This window comes from Xiphophorus couchianus, chromosome 13, assembly GCF_001444195.1.
Source record: "Xiphophorus couchianus chromosome 13, X_couchianus-1.0, whole genome shotgun sequence".
Classification (NCBI taxonomy): Eukaryota; Metazoa; Chordata; class Actinopteri; order Cyprinodontiformes; family Poeciliidae; genus Xiphophorus; species Xiphophorus couchianus.
This window is the reverse complement of record NC_040240.1, coordinates 2,876,461-2,888,749: the sequence shown is the minus strand read 5'-3', so window position 1 is coordinate 2,888,749 and position 12,289 is coordinate 2,876,461. Positions and strand designations below refer to the sequence as shown.

The 12,289-nt window shown below is 39.7% G+C and overlaps 1 protein-coding gene across 4 annotated transcripts in view; it reads left to right on the top strand.

Annotated features, from left to right (window-relative positions):
* The window catches only part of LOC114155575 (protein jagged-2-like), a 71,108-nt gene that overhangs the window by 27,411 nt on the left and 31,408 nt on the right, over positions 1–12,289 (top strand). For all 4 annotated transcript variants that reach the window (XM_028035527.1, XM_028035526.1, XM_028035525.1 and 1 more), the window contains exons 4-5: positions 4,143–4,397; positions 5,028–5,088. In XM_028035527.1, coding sequence (XP_027891328.1) covers positions 4,143–4,397; positions 5,028–5,088 — 316 coding nt within the window. The remainder of the gene's footprint in view (positions 1–4,142; positions 4,398–5,027; positions 5,089–12,289) is intronic.

The window sequence follows — 12,289 nt, the reverse complement described above, 5'->3', positions numbered from 1 at the left end:
CAGACATGTAGGTTTAATGAATAGTATTTTATTATCCTACATGGTTCTATTATAAAAGTTGTACAGTGAAAATAGTTAATAGTAAATGCAGCTTACACAGAGTTGGAAATCATATATACATATCTAAACCTTTAATATATAAGCAGCTGTTGCCAAGGTGTTGAGGGGATCCGTTTTGGTGGCCTTAGAATCGTATCCCTGCTTTTTGCAGATAATGTGGTCCAACTGGCTTCAGCGGCCGAGATCAGGATCAGTGCCTCCAGGCATCCCAGGGGGGATGTCCTGTCCCAAGTGGAGGAGTTTAAGTATCTCGGGATCTTGTTCACAGATGGATTGGCGCAGTGTCTGCAGTGAAGCAGGCGCTGTACTGGTCTGTCGTGGAGAAGAGAAAGCTGACTCAAAAAGCGAAGCTCTTGATTAACCAGTCAATCTACGTTCCTACCATCTACTATGGTCATGAGCTTTAGGTCATGACCAAAAAAACAAGGTCACGGATGCATGGGGCTGAAATGAATTTTAACCATAGGGTGTCTGGGCTCTCCCTTAGAGATAGGGTGAGAAGCTCAGTCATTCATGAATGAGGGACTCAGGGTCGAGCTGCTGTTCCTTCACATAGAGAGGAGCCAGTTGAGATGGTTCAGGCATCTGGTTAGGATGCTTCCTGGTCGCCTCCCTGGTGTGGTGTACCAGGCACATCCCACCAGAAGGAGGCCCAGGGGAAGACTCGGCTGGTCTGGAAAAGCCTTGGGATTCCCTCGGAGGAGCTGGCCCAAGTGGCTGGGGAGAGGGAGGTCTGGGCCTATTTACTTAGTCGGCTACCCCAACAACCCGACCCTGGATAAGCGGAAGAACGATGGATGGACGGACGGACGGACGGACGTTGTCCATTAACATTTGTAATTGTGTGGGATCAGCAAAATGGCAAGTCCAAATCATCAACCTTCCACCACTGTGTTTGATTATGAAATGTTTGCAGAATGTGTTTGTGCTGAATTTCTTTCCAGTTTTTTGAACTGAGGTTACCTTCAAAGAACAGGGCTTTTCTAAAACATGGCTGCTCTGCTAAATAGTGTAAGAGTGAAGCAACAGGAAGAAGATTCCTTACAAAATGAAGTTAAACTGTTTTCATTGCTGATTCACTGTTGCATGAGTAATGTTTTGGCAGAGCTTTCCATTCCAGGCATTTATCCTGAATTATTTTAACTGTCACATCTGGTGTATGAAATAAAAGAGAGGATGAAAGGTTAGACCCCATGCTGTTATGGTCCTGATCGAGCAAATTCAATCAAGGTTCACAGTGGTTAGATTAGAAGGTGTAATTCATTCATTCAGCTGTTTATTTCGTATTTTATGCGCACGGGGTAAGTATTGGTCATTGATAGCAGTAGAGTGATTTGAACTGAAATGAACACATACAGCCTTGAATTTGATCCTTTCTACACACTTGGTTTCTGAATGCCAACATAGCCTGACTGAGAAAAAGCTTCAGCTGTTGAGAAACATCTAATGTTATGCGAAGGTAAAGGCCTTGGCTCCAGGTCAAGGTTCAGCTCTGTCTCAAACAACAATTTTAAAAGAAGTCAGAGGCCAAAGAGCTGGAGCTCCCCAACGAAGCCCTTCACTAGGACCTAAAGACGTTTTGCTCTCTGCTTTTGAAAAGATGTTCCTTTTAAGATGTTCCTTCATTGTGCTGATCTTGACACTGTTTATGTAAGCTAGTCTTAAGAACTCCCGCCTAACCCCTCGCCTGCTCTCCCTAGTAACAACCGCCTCTCTTAGTATGGCTCCTGCACTTCGGAGAGAGTTCTTGATTGGTCTATATTTTTATATCTAATTGCTGAAGATGAACAGCCGTGTTGGGTGTGAAACTGAAATCTGTGGCAGTGTGTTAATTCTCAGCACGATTCAATACACTAGGACAGTGAAAAAATAGGGTTTTTGTGCTTTTTGTGAAGGAACTGATTATGTTAAACACGGAAAGGCATGCAAGCTCGGTGTCACGTTCTGCACACTATTAAACAGAATTTGTGGTTAAGTGACCTACTTTTCTGAAATTGATATGGAAATCAATGTCATTAATAGTTTTTGGGTTTATCTACTGCAATTTTGTTTTCCTATTTTGTGCTTATGGTGCTAGACTGTCAATGCTAAATGCAAATGTTTCTACTATAAAACAGACACTGGAACGGCAGGACTAAGCATAAGAAGCATCACTGAGGCTCTGCAAGCTATCTTACAGCAAACTTACATGTTATTTATAGGGATTTCATGAGCGCTTACCATAAAGTAGTGCAACACTGATGTGAAAGAATGAAGATATATGGTTTTCAAAATGTCTAATAACTGAAAATCTGAAAATATCTGTGATGGGCATTTCAGCCTCCATGAATCCAGACTGCTGCAGCTCCAAATGCAGGTCTTCAGGGATCTGTCTGAAATTTATTTTCTCTTTGGAAAATACTCCAAGCTCAGTCTAATTTAACCATGAACAAAAACATTCCACGTCTTACAGCAAATTCTTGGTTGAATTTAGGTCTAGACTTTGACTGGACCATCATACGAATAGGCGTCAATCCAAAGCACTCTGTTGTAGTTCTGGCTGTATGTTTAGGGCAGGGGTGCCCAAAGTCGGTCCTCGAGGGCCGGCATCCTGCATGTTTTAGTCCTCTCCCTGGTTTAACACACCTGGATCAAATGATGGCTCGTTAGAAGGCCTAAGAAGAAAATTGACATGTTGAAAAGGTTGTTGGTACCACCAGGGAAAGAACTAAAACGTGAAGGATGCCGGCCCTCGAGGACCGACTTTGGGCACCCCTGGTTTAAAGTCACCTATGTATCAAGTCTTCTGCAGCTTCAGCTTTGTTCCAAGACAGTCCTGGATTTAGCGCCGTCCACCTTCCCATCAACTCTGGCCTGCTGAAGAAAAGCTTCCCCACAGCATGATGCTGCCATTTGTATGTCTCCTAACTAATGATGCAGTGGTACTATCACATCACACTGCTTGCAAAACACAACCAGGTCATAAACCTGTCTGTCATATTTTAGGTGAAATTACACTTTGGGTTTTTGAATGGGTTGTCTAGTTAGTTACTTTGCTACTGTGTTCTTGCACAGTTTGGTCAGAACTCAAAGTCTTGCAGTATTGTGTATTATGTAATGAATGTGATGTCATGAAAATGACATTATTGCGTCTAAGAAAAAACTTACAGCATTATTAAAAGTGCTCAGACTGTAACTAAACTCAAGTGAAATGACTATAAGGGCAACAGGAGCAAACCTGCTGGGTCCATGGGTGTTTCTGTTCCTTGAGAACAAGCTAAAGTGCCTTTCCTATGTCGCCCTTCCCTGCCTGTCCCTCGTCTCATATTATTTCCTTTTTGGCTCAGATGAAGTCAGGGCCGAATATCCTGAGAGAGGGGAAGATGGTGGAGGGGGCAGAAAAGCCTTTTACTGAGCAGGAAAACACTTTTTGGTTATCAAGCTAGCACAGGCCTTGCTGCTACACCCTCTGTTTGTGTTTCCTTCATTTTTCTATTCTCTTCCACCCTTTCCTCCACTTATTTCTTCTGCATTCTTGTAAAACATGGAGATGTTTGATAGGAGATCCCCCCCGCCCTCCCTTCTTATGTGCACTAACAACTGGCATTTTCCAAAGCTCCATGGATTCATTTGGTGGAGTTAGACAGACCTGTTCAATGAAATGTCATTCAGAGGTTTAGGTGGTTTAAACCAGGGGTGCTCAATGCAGCACCGAGAGAGAATAAATAAAAAATTGCACTTCTAGAGACTCAAAGTACACAAAAAATGTATTTAAAGGCTAAAAAAGTGGATTTTGCATGATATGTCCTCTTGAAATCAAAACAAGGTGTGTAGTTTATTCAATGCCAGCTTTGCTGTTATGGGGCAGTTTATGTCCTTTAAAAGTCTTACATTTTTATTTCAAGATCAGAGAATAATCCTCTATGCAGACGACACTCACCTATTTGTACCAAGTTTAATAATTATATTTGCTATATAACAAGTATAACCAGACGTAATGTCTAATTTGGATATTTTTTCATTCAAACAAATCCCCCTGTCATTCACCTCCATATCTAACAAATTATGTTATTTTAATTTCTTTGTACTTTTGTTGTTTGCAGATGATGAGCTGATGATTGAGCGGAGCATCTACAAGGGGAAGATTAATCCTGGCGAGGGGAAGCAGTCAGTAGAACATAAAAGCTTCATTGCCACAATTAAATATACCATGCGTGTACGCTGTGATGAACACTACTATGGCATGAGATGCAACAACGTATGTCGTCCCCGGGACGACTACTTTGGACATTACGTGTGCGACCATTTTGGGAAGAGACATTGTATTGAAGGCTGGGAGGGAGAGGATTGCAAAACAGGTGAGCAGATACAGAAGAATACAGATCAAAAGGCAATAGAGGTGCAAATTAAAAACATACTTCTAAATTTTGGGACACAAGTCAGTTCAATGAACAAAATTTTAACAAAAATAAATGAAAAAAGAACGATTTTCTTCACTTTGACTTTTCTTGGCTTTTCTTGTCTCCCTAATTAGGAGTTGATGGTTTTCTTTCTTTCTTTTTTTTTTTTTTAAGAAATTCAAATACAGTGGAACAAAAAAGAGCAGAGTCATAAGTAGAGCAGCTGGACAGAATAAGAACTACACAGAAATGCTTCCTTAGGTCATTGGTCACACATCCAAAGTCAGATCTGACTTCCTTGTTTGCCGTTTTGGAAAAAGCTCAGAGGCTGACGGAAGTTCATGTAAAGTGTCACTTCAGAAGAATCTGAAGAATGCTTCCAAACTCCTGTCAGTGTTGAACAGCACCCCCAACTCTTTCACAGTTTGTTTCCCATTCATTTCAAAAACAACAGCAACTTCATCCCATAAGCAAAGACATAAATTCAGATTTTCAGAGCAATATTGGGGTTTTCTGTGAATTAAAATAGGTAATCAGTAGGAATCTTTCTATTAACTCAAAAATATGTTTTCTTTTTTTCTCTCAAAGCCATCTGTAAACAGGGATGTAGCTCGTTACATGGGACCTGCAGCACCCCTGGGGAATGCAAGTAAGTCAGCTCTTTCATGCATGTGTATGTTTGTCAGTGTTTGCTCCTCTGGCCACATGCTGTTGGGGATCTGTTCATGTCAGATGATGGATTTAATTCCTACAAATAAATAATAATTTATAATTTATTATAAATTTATTTGTATAAACAAATAAATTTATAATAAATATAATAGATATAAATCTAGTCATTTTGAACTATTCACTCTTTATTATTCACTCCTATTCCCTTTATTATTCACTCATATATATATATATATATATATATATATACAGTACAGACCAAATGTTTGGACACACCTTCTAATTCAATGGGTTTTCTTTATTTTCATAACTATTTATAAGGCAATAAATCCCACTTATTAACCTGACAGGGCAAACCTATGAAGTGAAAACCATTTCAGGTGACGACCTCTTGAAGCTCATCAAGAAAATGCAGAGTGTGTGCAAAGCTGTAATCACAGCAAAAGATTGCTACTTTGAAGAAACTAGAATATAAGGGGTATTTTCAGTTGTTTTACACTTTTTTGTTTAGTGCATATTTCCACATGTGTTATTCATAGTTTTGATGCCTTCAGTGTGAATCTACAATGTCAATAGTCATGAAAATAAAGGAAACTCATTGAATTAAAAGGTGTGTCCAAACTTTTGGCCTGTACTGTATATATAATATATATATATATTAGAAATTTTGTATTTATCACCTAAGATGGAGTAGCTTTCAACACATAAGCAATTTCCCTTTGGGGATCAATAAAGTATATCCTATTCTATTCTAACACAGGTTAGACAGTGTCACTCCTCTTCCTAATCTTGCAAAGTGGCCCTCATGCTCCAAGTTCATCGTTTTGCTCTGCTCTGAGACCCTTGCTCTGCTTCCTGTCATGAAGCAGGCCGGCTCCTGGCCGTACACACACACGCACACGTTTGTCACGCTATCTTTGTGGGGACTTTCCTTTGACTTCCATGCAGTCTAGCCCTAACACTACCCCTAACCAAAACTCAATTCACACCTTAGTCCTAAACCTAACCCTACATCCAAAATCATAATTTCCCCTTGTGGGGACCAGACTTCAGTCCCCCCAAGGACTCCACAATGTAATATGTGTCAGGAAAATGGGCCCCAAAACGCATCCAATACACAGCGCACACACACACGCAGTTAGAATGAGACAAACATTACTTGCTTCTGCCCTTTCTGTTGTCCTCCATGACTATTTGTAGCTCTTATCACCTTGTCCTGTTTTGCACCTTGTTGTTGAAGCTTGACAATATTGACAAGAACATATTGTACTGTTGGAACTCTTTTCGTTTGTACAATTTGGGTGGCAAGTAAAGGTGTGCCGATCAATCGGCCACCGATCATAATCAGCTGATTTCCGTAAAAAGGTGTATGATTGGTGATCACCAATCACTGTCTCTTGTTGACGATCATCAAAATCGATCACCTGCATCTCACTTTGCAGCATGCGTGCGCAGCTTATCTCCTCTTTTCTTCACATTGCGCAAGCACGCAGCAGTAAGTCTGAGTTCATCTTTAAGATGATGAATGCGTGGTTCTAGAAGCATTGAAGTTGCACTTTTAAACCGTTTGTGTGCTAGCATTCTGCATCCTCTGTAGACAAATGATACTGGCTAAATGTTTGCTGCTAAAGTTGGCATCTGCTTCTTCTTGAGAGTTGGTTTTTCTCAACAGAAAAACTCAATATTTTCTGTTGAGTTTGGATTATATTTGATTATCGGTAGCTTAAATTGTAGAATGTTTAACCAGATAAAACATAAACAGGATTATTTTATACTAAACGGATTTTTACAACATAGTTTGAGGTTAAACCTTTACTCTATTTGTGAAAACACAAATAGGGAGCATTTGCCAGGCTTTCATCGGCATTAGGACTTTCTTAATATTGGAATAGCAGAAAAGAGTCAATGAGAACTACTCAAGGAATACTCAAACACTGAAACACAACTGGATTATTCAACACTTATTACAGATTCTCTAACATGCATTTTGTCTGCAACATATTTTCTTTTGTTAACAATAAACTATATTATGTGTTATTATAATATAAAAACATGAGTAATTATTATATTACAAAAATCTGGTAGCTACCAATCATGTGAAAGCAATATTATGTTATGACAGATTATGTGTCATCTGGGAGCTGGGTGCATCGTTCCACTCCTGCAAATAGGTCACTAATTGTGTGGACACATGCTATTAAAGTTGCTTTCTTGATTAAATATATGTCCTTAACATTGTTCATTTTAAGGTAATATCTTTATTTATCATAAAGCATAGTCCTCCCATGTCTCTTCTTGCCATTTCCTGACTGAAACATAAAATAGAAGCCGGTAGCAAAATAAATGTATTTGTGCTGAAACACTCAGATATAGGCTATGTAGACTGTAATGATACATCCAGCTTGCAAAATATAATAATACACAAGACTGACTCAGAGATGACACACAACTAAAATAAAGGTTTCATTTGTCATGTTTTAAAGAGTCAGCATTTTATTGATTATTTTTGAGTTTTTATGTTTGTCTAACTTTAAAGAAATTAATAAATCTTAAACAATTCAGTAGCACCTTCTGAGACACTAGTTTAATGATAAATATTTTGGGCTATGTGAACTTGGTGTGATGCTAGACTTAATGTACAACTTTTACATTGTTATCTTCAAGCTCCAATCTGTGGTGATGTACTGTACATTGATGTAGTTAATTTAAGTTCTGTTTTAACAATGCAGAGTCACTGAGCTGCCAGCAGACAAATAAAGGTAACACAGTGCTAAGAGCTTGGAAATGCCAGGAGAGCAGTGAGAAGGAGGGGATAGGGCGTTTTAAAGATGCACGTTTGATTTAGTTAAGCACTCATAAATAATGAAGCTGACATTTTCCACTGAAAATGGCCAGAGGATTGGTGGAGCGAGAGGAACACCCAGGAATGTGCCTCAACATGTGATCTGAAGCTTCATGGCTATGAGGGAAAAATTGACTCAAATTGACTCCTGTGAAAAGAGAAGAGAGGATAAGAGCTTCTTTATTATGAATTTCTGGGTCATTGTTTAAATTTATCAAAACAGATGCAGAAAAAGGGCCTTCTTAATGTGCAATGAGTAAATCAGTTGGGCCTGCTGGGTCTTACAGGAACTTGGTTCAGGAAAAATTAGAACATGGCTTACAATTTTCTCATGCTACAGAAAATGAGTTTTCCCAGCTCATGTTCACTTTCCTTATTTTTTTCTTTCTGAATTATAATTGTTCAAAACTTTTCACTGCCACTTTTTTTTTATTAATAACCATCACTCTCTCATATTATTAAAACATGTATACATTTTGTTGGAAATGAATGACACTGATTTTGACTCAAATTTCACATCATTGTCTTAGAAAGTGCCAAATACATGAGTTTGCTCCCAAACTCACACTATATTGACAAAATTATTTGCTCACCCATCCAAAATATTGGGATCAGGTGTCCCAATCACTTCTATGTATAAAATGAAGCACCTAGGCATTTACAAACAGAATGGTTCGCTCTGAGGAGCTCAGTGAATTCCAGTGTGGAACTATGATAGGATGCCACCTGTGCAACAAATTCAGTGGTGAAATTTCCTCACTCCTAAATATTCCACAGTCAACTGTCAGCTGAATTCTAAGAAAATGGAAGTGTTTGGGAACGACAGCAATTCAGCCACCAAGTGGTAGGCCATGTAAACCAAAGGAGCGGGGTCAGCAGATGCTGAAGCACATAGTGTGAAGAGGTCACCAACTTTCTGCAGTCAGTCACTACTGACCTCCAAACTTCATGTGGCCTTCAGATTAGCCCAAGAACAGTGGGCAGAGAACTTCATGGAATTTGCTTCCATGGTAACCAGCTGTATCCAAGACAAACATCACCAAGTGCAATGCAAAGCGTCAGATGCAGTGGTGTAAAGCTATCGCCACTGGACTCTAGAGCAGTGGAGGAGCTTTCTCTGGAGTGATGAATCGTGCTTCTCCATCTGGCAATCTGATGGACGAGTCTGGGTTTGGTAGTTGCCAGGAGAACGGTACTTCTCTGATTGTATTGTGCCAAGTGTAAAGTTTGGTGGAGGGGGGATCATGGTTTATGGTTGTTTTTCCAGGAGCTGAGCTGGCCCCTTAGTTCCAGTGAAAGGAACTCTAAATGCTTCAGCATACCAAGACATTTGGACAATTCCATGTTCCCATCTTTGTGGGAAGAGTTTGGAGCTGGACCCTTCCTTTTCCAACATGACTGTACACCAGAGCACAAAGCAAAGTCTGTAAAGACATGGATGGAGAGTCTGGTGTGGATGAACTTGACTGGTCCGCACACAGTCCTGACCTCAACCCACCTTTGGGATGAGTTAGAGTGGAGACTGAGAGCTAGGCCTTCTACTAGTCCAACATCAGAATGTGACCTCACAAATGCACTTCTGGAAGAATGGTCAGAAATCCCCATAAACACTCCTAAACCTTGTGGACAGCCTTCCCACAAGAGTTGAAGCTGTTCTAGCTGCAAAGGGTAGACCAAAGTCATATTGAACCATATGGAATGAGATGTGACTTAAGCTCATATGTGAGTCAAGGCAGGTGACCCAATACATTTGGCAATAAAGTGTACTATCATAATGATAGGGTGAAGCTTTATTAATGATGATGTCATCATCAATAACAACATTCAGGGACAACAGCCTGTCCCTGAATGTAAGCAGTAGATCTGTCACAAGATGTTGGTGATTGGGTTTTAACAGCTTACCCGTCATGAAATGAAGCAGTGCTTTGTTAGATATGCTTTACTGTCACAAGACGTATTGCGGCATTTAGCTACAAAATACTAAACAACAAACGAAAAGTCCCATTTTTCTCTCTAAAATGTACTTAGTAGAAATATGTGGCAGTTTTTTTGTCAACGTTTAATAGGACAGCTAAAGAGATCTTGAATCAGCAGTCAGATGATTCAAAGCTTGATAAAAAGTTGAAATGGACCAGATGTTTTGTGAGGTGACTGATAACTTTCAGTAAACAGTAATGACATTTTTCTCATAGATATGAAAGCCTAAACAAACTGGTAAAAACAGTTAGAAAATGGAAGAAACACCCGCTCACTATCTTTCACATTTGATTTAGTTAAGCACTCATAAATTTAGTTTAATTTAGCAGTGTACAAGCAGGCTAGCCTTGAAGAAGGGAATCAGAAGTCTCGTTCTTGTCATGTAACGGTGTGGTGAAGGTGGTGAGGCAAACGCTGTAGACCCAGGTTGAGATGATAGATGGTTGTTTTAATGAAAAAGAAACATCAAAACAGTCCAAAACAAGTCCAAAAACACAGGCAGCACGACTGAGCGGAAGCCAGGGCTCAACGCCGGTAGCAACTGATTTACGACTGGACACATGAAGGACTGAGCGCACATTAGACAAGGACCCGACAAAGACACAGACACACAGGTGACACTAAATACACAGGAGGTAATCAGGGAATGAGAAACACCTGGGAGTAATCAAAGGGAGACAGGACAACACAGAGACACAGGAAACTCAAAATAAACACACAGAAAAACACGGAACATGACAGTTCTAGCTTCTGACACAAACTACGCTCCCAGGCAACAACAAACTAAAGTCAGTCTCCTGAATTTAGCTGTGAGATCTGCCTATGCATAATTCAGTGGTCCTATGTGCGCTGTCAGGCTGTCCAACAACCCCTGTTCTGTCAAGTCAGCATACGCTGTCAGATCGTCATATGCTTAGCACGAACTGATGGCTATATCTGTCAGACAAGTATACGTTGTCATTAACATATGATTTTATTTAATCAGCAACATAGAATCATGACGTAGATCCTCATACGCTTTGCTACTAACAGTTGTATGACATCTTGACTTAGTGGTTAACTAGTCAGACCATCATCAAGCAACAGGGAGGCCAGTTTTACACGGTCGTGTGTTGTAGTTGATTGCCGTTCTAGTGAAAAAAAGTGATTTCGATAAGTAACTGTAGTCTGACTACTGGATTTGAAATAGCCACTCGTTAGATTACTCGTTACTGAAAAAAGTGGTCTGACGTCACTGCTCTGGAAATATGTCAACATTTTCTATAACCATATTTTTCTTTCCTTCCAATTTACAGATAGTTTGCACTTGGTGTTCCTGATAAAATACAGTGAAAATAACAAAATGACAAAATGTGAGCAACTTTAAGATGCATGAATAAACGTGCAGCTTGTGCAAGATGTGCATAAAACATAACTGTCTGGACATGTGTGACGTGTTTAAAGGGGCTGGAATTACGGATGGCATGAAACTGAATAAAATCTGATCAAGTTAAATCGTCAAGCCGGAGTGTTATGTGTCATCATTAAGAAACAGGTTAGTGATTAACCTGAGGACTACAGTGTCTCCCTGTTGCTTCTGTGTGTGCGCTATATCACCACTGTTTGGTTAGCATCTATTTTGGAGTGTTTGTGGGAGCTAGAAAAGAGGGTTAGGGATGGAGGAGGAGGGGGTGGTGGTGAATCCTTCCCAAAATAGACCTGACAGAGAAATGACAAGACAGGTGGGGGCAATGTTACCCATTGGCCTTGAAATAACAGAGAGCTGCTATAACCAACAGATTAGCTAACCCTGCACAGGCCTCCCCTTCAAGAAGACAAACTCTTGTTCCACACAGCCAACTGGCCATTCCAAGTTTGACCTCAGCTCAGCTTCCACCACAAAGCCCGAGTTAAAGAAAAGAATAGAAACAATGTTTTTTTTATCACACTAAAAAAAAAAGGAAATTCAGGTGCAACAGATATAAAGTATCACACAAATTCTTCTTAGTATTAAAAACACAATGTAAAACATTTGTAGGTGGTTTAACTTGAAAATGAAAGTCCACCTGCTGCCTCAAAAATGCAATTTAAGTCTATAAGAAACTTGTATTGGTTTTAACTCTGAAATTAAAGTTCATGAAGTTGATTTAACAATAAGAGACAAGTTATCTAAATATTGTTTTTAAGTTCATTAATCTTAAATTGTGAGTTTTAACTTATTAGTCACCAGTGCACTCTCCCTTGCCCCCGTCACTTCTTCTTTCTCTCTCTTTCCTCAATCTGCCTTCTGCTCCCTCTCCTCACATTTTCAGCCCGTTAACCCAGGTCTATTGTTTCAGCATTAATTCTCCCAGTTTTTAATTACAAATCCTTCATTTAC